This window comes from Stigmatopora nigra, chromosome 10, assembly GCF_051989575.1.
Source record: "Stigmatopora nigra isolate UIUO_SnigA chromosome 10, RoL_Snig_1.1, whole genome shotgun sequence".
In the NCBI taxonomy this organism is placed as follows: Eukaryota; Metazoa; Chordata; class Actinopteri; order Syngnathiformes; family Syngnathidae; genus Stigmatopora; species Stigmatopora nigra.
In genome coordinates, this window is record NC_135517.1 from 6,317,003 (window position 1) to 6,333,977 (window position 16,975).

A 16,975-nucleotide genomic window follows, 5' to 3' on the forward strand; every position below is an offset into this window, starting at 1 on the left:
AAATCACTGCTAAAACACCATAGTTGCCAATATTTTACCATGTTTTGCTTCATTTATTTATTTTTTTAATTTACATTGTATATGGAGGACAGGTAGACAGTTTTTGCATGGAAACTGTGCAGCAAGGTAAGTCTTAAATTGCATTTCCACTGCTGATTTCTCTGAACTCGTATCATCTCATCTCCCATCACATTCTGTGCTTTATCCTCCATAGGAACGTGAGGGGTGCTGGAGCCTATCCCTGCTGACTCCAGGCCAGAGGCAGGGGACACCCTGAATTGGTAGCCAGCCAATCGCAGGGCACAAGGAGACAAACAACCACTAATTAGAGAGGGTCCATCATCCTATCGTACACATCTTTGGAATGTGGGAGGAAACTGGAGTACCCAGACAAAACCCACGCAGGTCTAGGCAAAACATGCAAACTCAACACAGATGGACGTGACCAGGACCCCAGAGCTGTGAGGCCAACGTGCTAACCACTTGCTCCACCGGGCCGCCCCTTTCTCTGAACTCTCCCATTATTATTTACTGTCCAACTATGGGAGTGTAGCGTTAACAATCAGAACCAGTAATATTGCTAAAATAATAATCAGGTATCTAGCATGATTTGTGTTGTCCCCTGGCTTCGTGTATCTTGAGTCTTAAATTTCCATCCAGCTTTCATCCTTCCAACCTGGCCCTTCCCTTTTCCTCCTGCCGTTAGCTCACTTAAGAGAGTTTTCATCTGGGAGGGAAGTTGGAACAAATGAAGGCCATGAAATAGCTCAGGAAAAGTAAAAGAAGGCTCCACACAGTCATGGTCGAACATGACCAGAAGAAAACGTTCTCCCATCCTGCCCTGCTGCTTATCCCAGAGGATGAGGTGCAACGAGGCCATGAACACATCCGAGTACGGAGATGGAGGCACGCTCTTGTCAACTCTTTCTGTTAGGAGGTCTTCCCGTTGCTGCTGGCTCCACTCATACACAAATCCCATGGCCCTGCGTGTCAAGACAAGCACTGCACGACCACCCAGGTTCTTCACTTGTAGTAGCTGGGAGTGAAGCCAAGGCAGGGGCCCCAGGTTGCATTGTTCTGTCCTGCTCCATTGGTCCACAGAAACACTGAATCCATGGCTGATGAGCAAGGAACCCAGGCTAGAAACTTCAGAAATGCTATCTTGACCGTCTGGAGGACTGAGGAGCACCACGTGACCTTTATGGAAGACTTCAACAACAACAACAAAAAAGTGAGTCTGGATTTTCTTTTTTAAATCTCAAAGAAAATATAAAATCTTACACTTTTCTTCACCTTTTCCTTGCAAGGAACAGCAGGCCAATTCTGTAAATCAAACACAGTTGGTATTTTTGCAAGTATCAAGTAATATGGCTGAAATTGCAAAAGGAGGGGAAAAACCTACTTGTTACCATGCCACGTAGAACACAATATATTATTACTGTTAAGGCAATGACCAGCAAAACAGCTACAATTAGCAAAGTCCAGTGCCAATTCTCTGCTGCAATGATGATCCAAAAAAAGAAACATTATTCATTTAGTTGATTTGCTATATTCAATGTTTTACAAGATTGCTAAACCTACTGTATTGACAACAAATTGGTCCAAGGTGACGGCCTCCACTTCTTAAATTTAACTGTAAAAAAAAAAATAAAAATAATGCAATGACTTAAAAAACATTCTTTGCTTTGAGAAAGTTTGACATTGTTTGACATTGTTTGAGAAAGTTCTATACCATCAAACATGGAGACAGTTGTAGATTGATGTCTTCAAAAACGCCCATTTTGACCTACAGGGAACATTAATTTTCATGTCAATTATTTGAGATTCATGGCCTACAACCGAAAGTATTTTCTGAGACATTTTTTAATGACAAATATGCAATTTTGTACCCATCGCAAATTACTCTTTTGTTCCCATGTTCTATTCTGCAGCTGCTGCCGAAATCCCTCAATCTCAGGGCAGTCATAATTGGAAGTCCTCTGACAGGGCCACACTTCCCCTTCCAGTTTGCAAGGTGCCGAGAGATTCCAGAGGAGCATTTGGCCATCGTCGTTCATTTGACCGTGGCGCACGGAAACACTCAGGTTCTCCATTATATTCTTCTGAAGGAAACCTAATGGGAATATAATACATCAGATGCATAAGCAATGGAGCTCAAATACACAACTTTTCAGCCTTAAGGTATGTTATCGGAATTTAATATACTTCTCTTTGCATTTGAGTTATTTTAGTTGGTATTTTACTTGTTTCCAGTGTTCTTATATATTCATTTTTTACTTAGATGCAGATGATTCTAACTTACCTAAATTTTCGAAGGGGCAATTCTGAGAGCGTATTGGCTTGTCATCGTCCCAAACCTGGCAACAAATGTTTTATTACACAACTCTAAATTGGTATGGATTAATAGGAAGGAGCCTTTTACCCCATGCCTATTGAAATATTAGGGTCATCTATACATTCATATATATATATATACATTCATGTTCTATATATACATTCATGCGCTATTTATTTCAATGAAAAAAAAGTACCTGAATACACAAGCAAGGGGTCACAGAGTACAATGGGATGGTTTTACTCTCCCACCTCTAAAGGGATAAATAACATATCACCATAAATAAATAAATGGATACATTATGCCACACACATTCTATCTTCCAACACAGACCTGACATCTTCCATCCTCTTCATACTGGATACATACTTTTCTTCTTCCAGCATACTGTAGCTCCACTTGATTCATTTCTATGTTAATCACAGTGTCAACTGTGGGCACTAGAAAGAAGTGTTCATTTCTTAGTTTCATTGTAATGAAATGAATGAAATAAATAGTGTAAAGTAGAACTTTTTATATATGCTCACTCACCGTAACAGTCGTTAATAGGTTTAGTTTGGTGTTGGGCACACACTGAGGACAGATGTAAAAAGTTGTATTCATTTTATAAAGCTACTGAGGTCATTAATATTCAGAGTATTATATTCCATATCATTATTATAGTGGTTTACCTTCATTAAGCGAAGGAGCCACAACTTCTTTAATGAGTTGCTGCACCTTTCCTTTCGAAGGATTTGCATATACAATAACACTACTGCCAAAGGAAACCCCAACTGGATTTTTAATCACCAAGGATATCTGCACAATTAGGAATGATTACAACACACATTGACATTCATTAGTCAGCATTCCATTCCGTTCAAAAGAAAGAAGTTAGTAGTCATAATTTACCTTTGCTACTTTTTGCATATATGCTTCAGGATTTAGTGTGAAGTCAACTCTCTTGCATGCAGGAAAAGTTGGTGGGGTTTTGTAACATAATGTCACAAAAGCCGCTGCAAAAACAAAACAGGTTAAAACTATAGAGTATAGAGGGACCACAGGGTGTTTAAAAAATACTTTCATAGTTAAATAATATATCAGGAATTTGCTCACATAAGAACAAATGAAACAATAGTTTACCTAATGTCTTTTAAATAGTTTTCATTGTTTTCACTGCAACCTTACTTTTAACAATGGCAGTATTATTCAGAAAAGTCATACAAAAAATAGGAAAATGTTAATACTAGTATTCCCACCTGTTAACGTTGTTGCCTTCACTCTATCCTCCTTTTTTCCCAGGTCTAAATGAAGAAGTTTGTCTTCAGCCTCATGTACGGTGAGTTGGACATCGATTAACAAACACAATGTGCAAGGCAAGTTATCATTGCAGCAGAGTTCCACTTTGACGGTCAGCATCTCAATGTCTACCGCAGCACTCTCCAAAATGCCAAGCGGCATCACAGCCTCAACTGTGCACTCCGAGAGACCCTAGAGATGGATGAACTGGTAAGGATAAGCTGGTAATAATAGCATTTATTTTCTATGTACGGTGCCGTGAAAACATATTTGTTCTGTATTTAGAGCACATAAACAACAGACAGGTGTGCTTAAAAAATTATCATTTGTTTAATTGGTTGGAGAATTATGATTGACATTTAATTACCGACTGCGTAAACTGTGTTAATTGAGAAAAATCCCCTATATAGTATAGTGTAGAGAGATCCGTCATTTGTTTTTGGAATTAATGTCCAGAATCTACAATACATTTATTTCTGCACACCCTTTATCTTCATGATGTTGGCAGGGGTGCTGTAACCTATCCCAGCTAATTACGGTGCAGTAGACGGGTTGCACAATGAATTGGTTGCTAGCCAATCTTAAGGTGCAATTAGACAAACAACCATTCATGCACAAACTCATACCTAGGAACTATTTGAAGTGTTCCATGCATGTTTGTCTATGTGGGAGGAAACCAAAGTACCCAAAGAAAACCAACGCAGACACCAAGGAATATGCAAACTCAAAACGGGTAGGCCAGAGTTTTGAACCTTTGATCTCATCAGGCGGATTTCCTAACCACACTACAATACAGTGTAATTAAAGTTGATAAACTAGCTAGAAAAACTCTTTCAAACTCATAAGGGTTGTTAGTTTTTATAGATCTAAAGCAATGTATATTTGTGCTTTTTTTCTTAGTAATGGTACACTTCTTTTAATCACGTTATTCATTTCAAATGGAAATAAAATATATTTTTTAATTATGTTCAATATTAAAGTGGAAAATGGAGAATATATATTTATTTTTAGATATTACAAAATGTGCTTTAAATTAAAAACAATATTGCAATGACAGATTTTAGAAAGGGAAAAATTAAGAAATGTAATGTACATCTCTGATAATTTGAATTTAATGAATCTATGATATAGCAGAGTTGCATACAATACACATTTATATATATATTTAGTAAATTGCAATATTTCTAATACACTGTGTTCAACAGCGACTGTAACATAGTTGTTGTCTAAAAATGGAATAGTAGAAGAAAATACTTCCTTACCTGTGAACATGTGATATCTGAGTCGTTATCTCTTGCCCAACCACAGGCCGGTTTATGAAAAGCCAGGAAAATACAACAAAGCCAATGAAAAGGAAACATTTTGCCCAAGAGTCAGCATGAAGTGTCGACCAAATGTTTTGCTTCGCATGTTGGGAGTGTCTCGTTCATTGTTGAACGAGTCTTGCTTTTCTTTTTTTTTTTCCAGACTGATTGACACGAGTTTAAAAGCAAGCTGCCATGGAATCAAAACAATGTCACTTACCGTCAAAGTCAATCTGAGGGAAAAATTCAAACTAAAGAGCATCAGGTGAAAAATTTGACTTCTATTAATTATGTCAATAAAAAACTAATTAAAAGAAAGGCCCAGTAAACCAACAACTTCTTGAAGCTTTAGTCAAGCAGTTAAAACCCTTCAAATTGTAAAATTAGTGCAAAAAAAGCATGGACAGTGCAGTGTTTGAGTTAACTAAAAGTATGCATTTGAGAACTATGTCAAACAAGATTGGTTGGGTTGCTTATAGGACAAATAGAAAAACAGGAGTTGGAACACTTATGTCTTTTTCTTTCTTTTTCATAGGGATACCATAAAGTTGGTTAAAGTCCAATTTGTGCTGCACCTTGTTTATATCCTGACAACAAGTTATTTGTCCAGATTAGGCAATCACTCAAGTCATGACTGGTAATGTAGACAAACTAGTTGATCAACTTTCAGCCACCTCTTTAATGAATCAGCCAAACGGCTGTAAAATATGAATGGTTGGTGTACATCATGGTGGTTTTATTTGAGATTACTAATCAAGTTGATTGCAGACACGAATATTAAAAGAAACCAAATAAGACAGTTTGTTGTTGGTGCAAAGCCGACGTGTATCCATACTACCATTAGGATGCCCTTGTGCAAAGCTAAATCTAAGGTATTCTATACTTATCCCTTTCATTACCTCAACAAACAATTTGAAAATTGCAAAGAGTGGAATTGAACTCACTCCTGATTTTCACTTGGGTCCACCTTATGTTCTGACCCAATGTCTTTGCCACTAGACCACAGTGACTTCTGAAATGATGTACTTGGAGGTTATATTCATCCCTTTCATTACTTAAACAAACAATTTAAGAATTGCAAAGAGTGGAATCGAACTCACTCCTGATTTTCACTTGGGTCCACCTTATGTTCTGACCCAATGTCTTTGCCACTAGACTACAGTGGCTTCTGAAATGATGTACTTGGAGGTTATATTCATCCCTTTCATTACTTAAACAAACAATTTAAGAATTGCAAAGAGTGGAATCAAACTCACTCCTGATTTTCACTTGGGTCCACCTTATGTTCTGACTCAATGTCTTTGCCACTAGACCACAGTGACTTCTAATATGACATTATTGGAAGTTATATTCATCCCTTTCATTATCTAAACAAACAATTTAAGAATTGCAAAGAGTGGAATTGAACTCACTCCTGATTTTAACTTGGGTCCATCTTATGTTCTGACTCAATGTCTTCGCCACTAGACCACAGTGACTTCTGAATTAACAGAATTGGAACTTATATTCATCCCTTTCATTATCTAAACAAACAATTTGAAAATTGCAAAGAGTGGAATTGAACTCACTCCTGATTTTAATTTGGGTCCATCTTATGTTCTGACTCAATGTCTTTGCCACTAGACCACGGTGACTTCTGAAATAACACAATTGGAAGTTACATTTATCCTTTTCATTACCTCAATAAACAATTTGAAAATTGCAAGGAGTGGAATTGAACCAACTCCTGATTTAAACTTGTGTTTACCTTAAGTTCTGACTCAATGTATTTGCCACTAGACCACAGTGACTTCTGAAATTACATGATTTGCAGTTATAGTTATCATTTTCATTACCCCAATCAACAATTTGAAAATAGGAGAATGGAAATGAACCGACTCTTGATATGAACATGTACACCTTAATTCTTGATCCAATGTCTTTGCCACTGGACCACAGCAACAACTAGGAGAAGAAAATGCCTTACTCTACTATGTCATTTTTTAAATGCAAAAAGCCTTCCTATACTATGTGGTTTTTTAAAGAAAAAAAAAGCTGTACATGTCGTTTTTAAAGGAAAAAGACTTTCTATACTAAACTATGTCATTTATATATATACATATATATCATCTTTAGTTTTAATACAACCTGATGGACTCTTATTCTATGCTATATTGTTTACTTACTTATATCTACCTAAATAATGAATATGTAATGTTTTTCTCAAAATTGAAACTAACAAACTGTGAAAAATCCTAATGTTTTCAAAGGAGAGCATAAACTTAAACACGGATGGTCCTTTTAATGTTTTTATGGTAAGATCAAAGTAGCATTTGCATTCATGTCTACTTAAACTCAAATGTACCCAAAATCCTCAGTCTTTGTTACATATTTTGAAGTATGAAATCTTGCAATTGTGCTTGTAGTGCTGTTTCAAAAGGCACAAGCCAGCAAATATTCGCCCTTTGTGGATAGAAACCTTTGTCCATGGTTGGGATTCTTTTGTGGATAGCAAAAGAAAATACTGTCAGTTTACAATGATTGTAATAATGACAAAAAATATGACTTTTTGGAAAAACAATTTACCTGTCAGCACTGACTTCCTGGTTATTTATCTTAAGTTTTGGATTAGCTTGGCGTATCTCCTCATAAACTGCTGGTTTTTGAGCTAAAAAATAAAATGAAAGAAAAATAAAGAGTTACTTTAGGTAAGCATTGATGACTTTGCAAGGAGACATCTTAACTTAAACCACATTTATAATCCAAGATATTCGCATCTAGTTTTTTAACTAAGTCTACAATGTCTTGTGTGTCTTACAGTGGCGGGCCGGCAGGGCCTTCAATGCCTTCTCTGATGGCCTAAGAAATATCTGAGTCATATATTATAATATTTTGTCTATCAATACTTATTAAATAATTCCAAGGCTTTCACAATCACTTCTGCAGGCAATTTCTAAGGCCCTTGGACCATGTTTAAGCCCCAAGTATAGCCACTAAAATGATGCTACAACACTGAACCAAACAAAAACAAATGCCATCGTTATTTGAATGAAACTCTCACCTAAAATTCCTTCTGCGTGATCATCAGCAGACCTCTCCACTAAAGATGGCCAGAGATATTGTTCACCTATCATACTATGAATCAAGATGATCAACCGCATTTCTCCAATTTTGACATCAACTTCTGTTCCCCGGGCAATCACTGTTGCACTAAAGAAAAAAAATCATTTATCCTAAAGTTAGGAAACACCATCAAACATTGGGATGCAAACAATAATTATTGTACAGATACTTTACTGTGGGATGTGTAACTGAAAATGTCCTTTCTTATTATGCTAAAATTCTGATTTACACCACAATCATTTAACAATAATAAGTCTGAACTACAGGATTGTTATTTAGGATCGTTGCTTAAAACAAATAGAGTGCTAGAATGCACTCTGCCACATCTTAGTGCCAAATCACCTTCCAAAAGTAGTCTCCCGTGATGGTCCCATAGGCCATTGTCCTTTCTCTCCTTGTTGTCCGTATTCAATGGTGATATTACTCGTGTCAACAGTAATCTTGCCAATAGTCTCGAAACGAATAACAATCTTCTTGAAGCCATTTCTTTCATCCAGTTCACCATTCACCGTAACTTCTAGATCACAAAAAGTGCACAAAAACTGGCAATACCCATACAATGAAAAAACTGTCCAAATGGCAACAAAATGAGGTATTCCATGAAAATGTTTGAATTTCAGTGAAAGTGAGACAGTCAACAAAACAAAACTACAGCATAGGAACAGAACTCATTTGTAACTCTAAGACACTCTGGATATCAATTGAACAAAACAAATCAATAGAAGGAATTGAAGCAAAGTATTTGCTTGTGACTGACCTCCATTAGGTAGATGAAATAGTTTAAGAATTCTTTCTCCAGGAATATCAAAACACAGTGGAATAGATGGAGTCTCGGCTGGGTGCATAAACCGAATATGCTTTGCCGCCACTGTATTAGGAGATGGAGACAATGTTGAAGTCAATGACGAAAATGTGCCCAAGTGGGAGCCAGATCAGAACACCCAATCAATCATTTTAACAAAAAAACCACTTGCTCAACCACCAGTGCTAGTATTGTCTTGCTTTGAATGTTCTTCTAATTTATAGAGCACTTGAAAAAAGAATGCAGCTGAAAGATTGTTGTACACAAAACACAAGAAAATGCAATAAATACTTACGAGGTACAACAGGTTGCGCAAAGGCGGGCTGGTGAGGCATTTCTGTTGCAGCTGAAAGTACATAATATGATTCAGCAATTATAGTACTCTTAAAGACCTTGATACTTTGTTCTTAATACCTAAACCAGGTGATCGCAGGCTGCTTACCAATTGATTCCTCATAATCCATATCATAGGTAACCCCTGGCATGCCTCTGGTAGTACCTGGAAATCAACAGTAGCAAATATAGAGAACAACAGGCAACCATTTTAGATAATTACATGAGGAACATCTGCAGTTTTTGAATACTCCTTCCCCATTGGGGCCTATGAAAAAATACTTATACCATATAAACCCCATGACAACATGATAAACTACAAACTGAATCATAATTATGATTTCCTATGATTTTTCCCTCACATGTAACAACAAAGAGTTGCCAAATTATTAATAAACAAACAAGGGTGCCTTGATTTGTGAGTTTAATTTGTTCCTTGACTCACCTCATATCTTAAATTATCTTATTGTTTCATTCATTAGTATGAGATTAATTGCAATGGCATATAATACTGTAAGGGCCGACCATATCATATCAGTGCATGTATACTAACTATGAAAAATATATATTTGCAAAGATACAGCCAATAAAATACAAATGTTTTTAAAGTTTGACCATGAACTTTAGCCCCCGTTTGTTTAAAAAATATTACAGCACATCAGCACCTGGATGGAAAAAAGTAAATACCTGTAACGCACATTATTTGATGAAGTAGTGTTTGTTTTCAAATTTGGAAAAGTATTGAAGATATGTGGAAGACTGCCTTCATATGGTGCTTACCCTTAGGTCCTGGGGGGGGGGGGGGAAATGCATTAAATATTAATAAGTATGTTTGTTCAGTTTTTAATAAGTATAAGTATTGAGGACATGTGGAAGCCTGCCATTTAAATGGAATGTATATTAGCTGGTTTACACATATTTTCTATACAAGCTTGTGTTTTACCTGGGAAAATGCCAGCGCCTCCTACAATAAAGAAATAATGGCAATTTCAATGATTCAAATAATCACTGTCAGATTGTGAGACATCATTTTTTTGTGATAGTTCACCATAAGCACCTGGATACAAGTAACCATATTTTCGATACAAAATTATGTATTACCTAATGAAGCGCCACTAACTCCTAAAAAAAGAAAAAATGGCAATTTCAATTATTCAGATAATCACTGTCAGATTGTGTGATATCATTTACTTTGAGATATCTTACCATAGGAACCGGGATGACCTGTCAGGGGGAAAAAAAGGAATTTATTTGAGCTTAGAGTGTAACAACTCTCAAAATACCAGGCTAGGCCTGTTTTTGGCAACCAACTAGTAGCTTAAACTGAGCAGGAATCAACAAATTGATGAATATTTTGAAGTAATAAAAACAATTATCTGGTGATGCAACCAGTAAAAAAGCATGAATTGAAGAATTGACTAAGAGGGTTAAGGAAGAACTAAACAATTAAACAATATATCTTATCCGTGCATGTATACTAACTATGAAAAATATAAATTTGCAAAAATGCAGCCAATAAAATACAAATATTAAAGCTTGACCATGTTTTTTAGTATGTTTGTTTTGTTTTTTCATAAGTAAAAGTATTGAGAACATGTATATTAACTGGTTTACAAGTAACCATATTTTCTATACAAGCTGAAGTTTTACCTGCTAAAATCCCACAATAAAGAAATAATAGCAATTTAAAGACATCGTTTACTTTGTGATAACTTACCATAAAAACCTGGATGACCTGTCAGGGGAAAAAAAGAATTTATTTGAGCTTACAAGTTACTGTATTTTCTATACAAACTTATGTTTTACCTTGTAAAACACCACCGCCCCCTACGATAAAGAAATAATGTCAATTTCAATCATTCAAATAATCACTGTCAGATTGTGAGACATCATTTACCTTGTCTTATCATACTATAAGTACCTGGAAAACCTGTCAAGGGAAAAAAAAGGAATTCATTTGAAATTAGAGGCGGGAAAAAAGAGGAAAAGAACCTCTGAAAGTCTTCATCCCATGGTAATCCCTGTGTATACTCTAGAGCAGGGGTGGTCATGAAATGATCAACTGATCAGCAAACTGTCCAAAAGCTTGATAACGACCCAGATTATTTGATTCAGGTGTGTTGTTGAAGGGACACATGGAAAAAAGACTGGATAGGGTCTCTCGAGGACCGGACTTGGCCACCCCTACTCTAGAGTAAAACTAAAAATGAACGTAATGGTATACTAAATTCTTTTACCAATGGCGTTAACTATGTAAACATTCAAATTTGTTTCTAATTGTTCGATTTTTGTATTAAAACATTTAGTCGTGCACCAACAAAAAAGTAAATGAAGAAATTTACTTGCAAAACCCCTACCCTTTAGCTCTGGAAAAAGAGACATCTGTATGATTAACAAGTATTTAGTGTGTGTACTGTTTAACTGAGACAAATAATACTTACTGGGACTAGCAGACCTTTGACTGGTATGTGTGAAAGAAAACTTCTCAGGCAATGGTGGTCCTTCGCTGGGTTTGTGGAGCACTTCTGTTTTCTCTTTTGATGGTTTTGTGACCACCATTGACGTGAGTGGTGTCACAAAGTTATATTTGAGTGACAGCATCAAGGTCTCATTTTTCAATTTCTCCTTTTCAGCCCCCGTTAACTGCAACCTATCAAGTTCATTATAAAAATGTTAAATCATGATGGTACAGCAAAAAAAGACACGAAGGGCCTAATTTTTGTCGATAGTGCTGGTGCACTTCAACAAAAAAAGTATTTTTTTTGTAATATGCAAAACAAGTTGTGCCTATTTTAGAATTTAAATGACTAGTTTTTAAATTACTAGCAGGCAGCTGAGTGGTTAGTATGTCGATCTCGCAGTTCTAGGGTCCAAAATACAAATAGAGAATGATTCAACCCTGCAGTATTTAAAAAAAAAATAGACATTTTGAGATTATATTTGTATATACTGACTCTTTCTGCAGAAGTTGCTTGACAGTCAAATAGGCCCAAACTCTCTGGATGTTACTATCATCCGTCGACTCAGTAGTGCTACTTTCCTTAGAAAAAATGATGCTTTCGTTTCTCTGCAGAGTGCAAATATATATTTTTTCAGAACAGGTAGACTCAAAACTAATGGGCAGCGAAGACAGATGCTTACTGAAATGGCCAAAACTGTTGGGACGAAAGTGTCAATGTTGTTGTCAGTGATCTGGCCGGCCACTACAATCTCTGAACCATTGTAATACTGGCTGAAGTTGGTTTTGGTCAGGTTATTACCACCACCATAGATCAGAGTCACATCTGTCAAAAGAGGATTGGCTACCTCGTCATAGAATCCCTGTTGAGGAAAAACAAGGCTCTTGTTATTATCATGTGGAGGTTGCATAATGGCAAAGAATGCATCCACCAGTTAATTCATTCATTCATTTTCCACATCACTTATACACACAAGGGTTGCAGGGAGTGCTGGAGCCTATGTTAAACATTTACCTTCAGCTGCAAATCAGCGTCAGAGTCAGCGTAAATACGTCGCGCAATGCCATTGTTCTGCAGGGACAACGTCTCCAGGAATTTAAAATTGACGTCAAAACCGAAACCAAGACAGTACAGTGGGAATTTGTCCTGAATGGCCTCCATCACGTTTGATTGAATTTGTTCGAGGTTGGTCACACCTGCAATAAAGGCATCGCGAGTAAAGAACAACTTTGATTAATTAAATGAAAAATAACATCATATATTATGGCAATCAAGGTATTGTCACAATGAAATCAATGTCATTTTTAAAAAATCCTGCCAGTGGAAACGATGAAGAATTAAAATGAGAACTATTTCCTAGTAGGATAATATCAATTATTGTTTAAACAATGGTGACTTTAGGTACAAGTTTAATTCATTCTGTGACGTCATGAAGTTGAATAAACACTATCTCATTTCATTGTCCTAAAAAAGATGAGGTTTACGACTACTTTAAGTTACTTAGATGCAATCATGAAGACTATGACTGAGATATGTGAAACTGTCTGGCTACATGTGTTGCCGCACAGTTTGTGCTATAAATATCAATTAAAACCAAAAAAACTATCAGCTAATACTTGGATTCTATACATTGAAGTTCTTTCACTTAGTAGGGCAATTGCTTACATTGAAATGAATTAAAGTTCTGGTATTATAGTTCATAGTCAAACATTTTTATGTGGTTAAATAACCAATCTTTGTTCAGTTTTACATGTAAAGATGTGAGTGATAACCTGAGGTAGGGTCTCCATCAGTGAGAAGTATGAGGATAGAAGCTGAACCTTTCCTGGGGTTGTCATTCAGCATCCGTGATCCATCCAGCAAGGCATCATTAATATTTGTGCCTAAAAGTCCAGAACATTTTAGTCAAACTAGTCAAATTGTTACCTAATGAGGAAGAAATCTTATACTACCTCCTCTATCGAGAATATTCCGTGCAAAGTTTTTGGCGTCATCCACATTTTGTGAGTTGGCCTGAACAAGTTCTCGCTTCCAGTATGACAAGGTGCTGTCAAACGTGATCAGACCAAAAAAGTCATCGTCTGAAAGGTCACTCAGGATGTGAACCAATGCTGTACGGGTCTGTGAACAAACATTTATAAAATTATTATTCGTACTATTGTTGCTTTCAAACACATATTATATATGTCGTCCTACTCGTAGAAAGAATGTGTACCTGTTCTATTTTCTTGCCATACATGGAACCACTTTTATCAATGAGAAAGACAACATTTTTTGGAATACGAGGAAGTTGTGATGGAGCGAAGTGATGGACAAAATATCCATTTGATGTCTGTGAAAAAGCAAGAATGACAACACATTTTCTTTAAGTATTTGACACCATGCAGAGAACATTTCAAAACAAGAATACATCATTAAGTAAACCTCTTTTCAAATAGATTCAATGAAAAAAGTTGCATGGAAGCAACACAGTAACAGCAATTTGAAATAGTTTACAATATTACAATATTGTCTATAGGAAATTCGAATTGTCTGTAAACTAAACTAAACAGTATATTGAGGGTTGCATTTACCTTGATGTCCCCCAGTGACCTGTTTCTGTTGACATCATAAAGTATTACTAGATCTCCATTCATACCCTCTTCTCCACAGCTGTCACATGTTTTCTGTTGGTCCACTGAAGGGTTGAAAGAGACTGAAGCCTGTGAAGTATCAATGTCAGTGTCAAAATCAGTGAAACACCCTGTATTGGTGGCCAGCCAATCGCAGGATACGAGGAGACGGACAACCATTGACACTCACACTCATTCCTAGGGGCAATTTATAGTGTTCAACCAGCCTACCATGCATGTTTTGAAATGTGGGAAGAAACCGGACTACTCGGAGAAAACCCATGCAAGTCCGGGGATAAACATGCAAACTCCACACAGGAGGATCGACTTGGATTCGAACCTGTGAGGCTGACGCGCTAACCCCTCTTCCGCCAAGCCCCCAAGGACAAACAAAAAAAAAGCAAGAGAAAATGACTACTGTATTCCTTTCCTTCATATTTTACCTCTTTGCCTGCATGTGTTTTGGTGATGGCGTTTGCCAAAGTGCCGGTGCTGAGTCCTCCCTTAACGTCAATGAAACTGATTCCTGCTTTTTCCTCTATGTGCACATCCACCTGGTAATTGGAACAAATAAATCAGATGAATGTAATGATTGTGAATGATTTGGCATACACATACTGTACCTTGAAATCTTTAATGGGCTGCATGGGCCGTGCATGGATTTGCAGCTCGTACTTGCCCAGCGTACGTTTGAGTAGTTCCTCGTACGTGAGCTCAAAGGTCACTTTTTTGTGAGCGGCCACTGTCACTGAGGTCTTGAACTCCTCCAGGGTCCTCCCAACTGAGCTGTGCCAGGTACAGAAAACAAATAACACTTCAGCAGGCATTCATGTGCTTTCTAAGCCTATTCACGGTAATAGTGAGGCTCAGTACAACCTTGACTGGTCACCTGTCAGAACAGTATTTACACATAAACCAGAAATGAAACCGAACTGGCTTCATGGAATCTTGGAGAGTACCTGACTATACCAGCACTTTCACCACGGGATACAGCCGCAGTGTACTGTTGTTTAGCTTCTTCTTTAGCCTTCACAAGACCATCGTACACCTGTCCATCTATAAACCTACATGAAGCCAAGAAAGAGGTCATGTAATTATTACTAAGAGCATTAAAGTTTTCACAAGTCAAACTTTGATTGCAATGCTAATGGAAAACACAACATTTTGTCACAGCAACAAGTAATCAGAAAAAATAAAGGTCTAAGTATATTAAACTGATTTTAATTAATGCCCCGGGATTGCGTGGGTTTTCTCTGGGTACTCTGGTTTTCTCCCACGTCCCCAAAACTTGGTTGAATACTCTAAATTGCCTATAGGTATGAGTCTGAGCTCACAGAGTTCATATTATCATACAAATAATAATTGTTCATTGCACACACATCCTGAATTTGGTGATGAAGGCATTCTTCGGAATTCGGACGTGGAATTCTATCTCCTGGGACTCGTCTTTACGATTAGCCACGCGGCTGTTGATGACCGTGGTAGCGTAACGGCTGGTCACCGTGGAGTTGATGTGAAAGCTGTAAATCTCCCAGCCATCCTGAACAAATAGTCAGGGGATGAAGGATCATTTGTGTGTCAACAGTGGGTTAAAGTGCAAATTATTGTGAAAAGATTGCAATCAACTGATTAAGACACCAGATTGGGGAAAGTTGTCATCAGTTGAAATAAAAGCATGCATGCACTTGAGGACACGTTTTGACAACTACGGTCTAAAGGAAAACTTTTCTAGCTTGGGACATTTGCAATACATGTCCAATAATATGCACAATCTCTTAAAATAACAGCCATGGAGCCGTGGTGGATATTTAGCACATATGCCAGCCCGATATTTCCGAGATACACTAAAGTTAAATGCATAATCCCAAAATAAAATACCAATGGTTTTGTATTTGTCCTACCTGTGGTAGTGTGGTACCAAAACCCAGGAGCAGCCCAAAGATGCTGATAAACAGCACAGTTCTCTTCATCGTGGCACTCACCAAAGTGAAGCCAAGAGTTCTAAAGTGGCCTTTTAAACTCAAATAAAATCACAGTGCATGGATATGCAAATAGTGTTGATCTAGAGGGCAAACTCCTCTTTCTCCGTGGCCCTGTTCGAACAATTCAGTCCCTGTGAAATAACATGTTTACTGCCATGCTTTTTGAGAAACCAAAAAGAATGTTTCACCCGTGTCATAGCCTTCATTCCTGTCACTCTTTCCGTGCCTGCTCTTGAAGACGACCCTAATGAGGATAAAGACGTTCAGAAAATGAGATGAGATATATTTATCATGACACAAAGCAACAACAGTAATAATAATAATTAAAAAAAAAAATGTTGTTCACAGACCAATATAGCATTGATTCACATCCTGAATGACCTTGTGGACGATTATTTTTTTGGTTAAGGGGGGGTGCTGGAGCCTATCCCATCTGACTCCGGGACAGAGGCAGGGGACACCCTGAATCAGGCCTGGGGAGAACATGCAAACTACACACAGGTGGACCTGGATTTGAACCCAGGACCCCAGAGCTGTGAGGCTGACGCACTAACCACTTGCACCAACAGGCCGCCGTAAAATATTTTCCTTAATCTAAAATACTTTTTATGGTAAATATTGTATACAGTACAGTTTTATGTAATTTCATTGTCTTCAATGCCTGCTGCTTGATAGTGTAGGACTGTAGGTGTTCACTCACCTGACTTTCCGTGCGGGCAGGTGAGGGCTTGAAGTATTCCGGAAAGTTTTCACAAAGATGGGGCAATG

The 16,975-nt window shown here is 37.3% G+C and overlaps 2 protein-coding genes and 1 long non-coding RNA gene across 5 annotated transcripts; 1 reads left to right on the plus strand and 2 right to left on the minus strand.

Annotated features, from left to right (window-relative positions):
• Window positions 1–66: 66 nt before the first annotated feature.
• il17rc (interleukin 17 receptor C) lies at window positions 67–5,059 on the minus strand. Of its 2 annotated transcripts, none has more exons than XM_077727321.1 (14): window positions 4,876–5,059; window positions 3,574–3,805; window positions 3,227–3,330; window positions 3,007–3,133; window positions 2,867–2,908; window positions 2,669–2,775; window positions 2,532–2,588; window positions 2,303–2,357; window positions 1,890–2,113; window positions 1,733–1,786; window positions 1,582–1,633; window positions 1,403–1,498; window positions 1,294–1,323; window positions 67–1,209 (listed from the first exon to the last, which is right to left on the minus strand). In XM_077727321.1, the coding sequence occupies exons 1-14, from the start codon at window positions 4,972–4,974 to the stop codon at window positions 593–595; spliced, it is 1,896 nt and encodes a 631-aa protein (XP_077583447.1). In that variant the 5' UTR covers window positions 4,975–5,059; the 3' UTR covers window positions 67–592. The 2 variants fall into 2 exon arrangements, with proteins under 2 accessions (XP_077583447.1, XP_077583446.1); XM_077727320.1 differs by having other exon boundaries at window positions 1,282–1,323.
• LOC144203742 (uncharacterized) lies at window positions 4,918–6,368 on the plus strand. The gene is made up of 3 exons (XR_013327762.1): window positions 4,918–4,985; window positions 5,081–5,182; window positions 5,453–6,368. It is a non-coding gene; the product is annotated as an uncharacterized LOC144203742 (long non-coding RNA).
• An 810-nt stretch (window positions 6,369–7,178) lies between these two features.
• Window positions 7,179–16,361, minus strand: itih3b.2 (inter-alpha-trypsin inhibitor heavy chain 3b, tandem duplicate 2). 2 transcript variants are annotated; one of them, XM_077727318.1, is made up of 28 exons: window positions 16,127–16,361; window positions 15,605–15,765; window positions 15,185–15,289; window positions 14,849–15,011; window positions 14,669–14,779; window positions 14,187–14,315; window positions 13,829–13,945; window positions 13,566–13,734; window positions 13,386–13,496; window positions 12,628–12,809; window positions 12,296–12,475; window positions 12,109–12,221; window positions 11,596–11,804; window positions 11,497–11,520; window positions 11,052–11,084; window positions 10,961–10,981; window positions 10,872–10,889; window positions 10,361–10,378; window positions 10,256–10,276; window positions 10,098–10,118; window positions 9,935–9,943; window positions 9,264–9,320; window positions 9,117–9,167; window positions 8,777–8,887; window positions 8,362–8,536; window positions 7,958–8,106; window positions 7,483–7,564; window positions 7,179–7,395 (listed from the first exon to the last, which is right to left on the minus strand). In XM_077727318.1, the coding sequence occupies exons 1-28, from the start codon at window positions 16,193–16,195 to the stop codon at window positions 7,281–7,283; spliced, it is 2,724 nt and encodes a 907-aa protein (XP_077583444.1). In that variant the 5' UTR covers window positions 16,196–16,361; the 3' UTR covers window positions 7,179–7,280. The 2 variants fall into 2 exon arrangements, with proteins under 2 accessions (XP_077583444.1, XP_077583445.1); XM_077727319.1 differs by lacking the exon at window positions 11,497–11,520 and having other exon boundaries at window positions 16,127–16,360.
• Window positions 16,362–16,975: the final 614 nt, after the last annotated feature.

What these genes read in the sequence shown, in the direction of transcription:
- il17rc (XM_077727320.1), bottom strand. Translation starts at nt 4,974, where the DNA reads ATGTTTCCTTTTCATTGGCTTTGTTGTATTTTCCTGGCTTTTCATAAA. An exon ending in GAAGGCAACAACGTTAACAG is followed by an intron (nt 3,331 to 3,573) that starts GTGGGAATACTA and finishes TTGTTTTTGCAG; the next exon opens with CGGCTTTTGTGACATTATGT. An exon ending in AAAAGAGTAATTTGCGATGG is followed by an intron (nt 1,787 to 1,889) that starts GTACAAAATTGC and finishes TGTTCCCTGTAG; the next exon opens with GTCAAAATGGGCGTTTTTGA.
- itih3b.2 (XM_077727318.1), bottom strand. Translation starts at nt 16,195, where the DNA reads ATGAAGAGAACTGTGCTGTTTATCAGCATCTTTGGGCTGCTCCTGGGT. An exon ending in TTGGTACCACACTACCACAG is followed by an intron (nt 15,766 to 16,126) that starts GTAGGACAAATA and finishes CTATTTGTTCAG; the next exon opens with GATGGCTGGGAGATTTACAG. An exon ending in CAGGAAGTCAGTGCTGACAG is followed by an intron (nt 7,396 to 7,482) that starts GTAAATTGTTTT and finishes TATCCACAAAAG; the next exon opens with AATCCCAACCATGGACAAAG.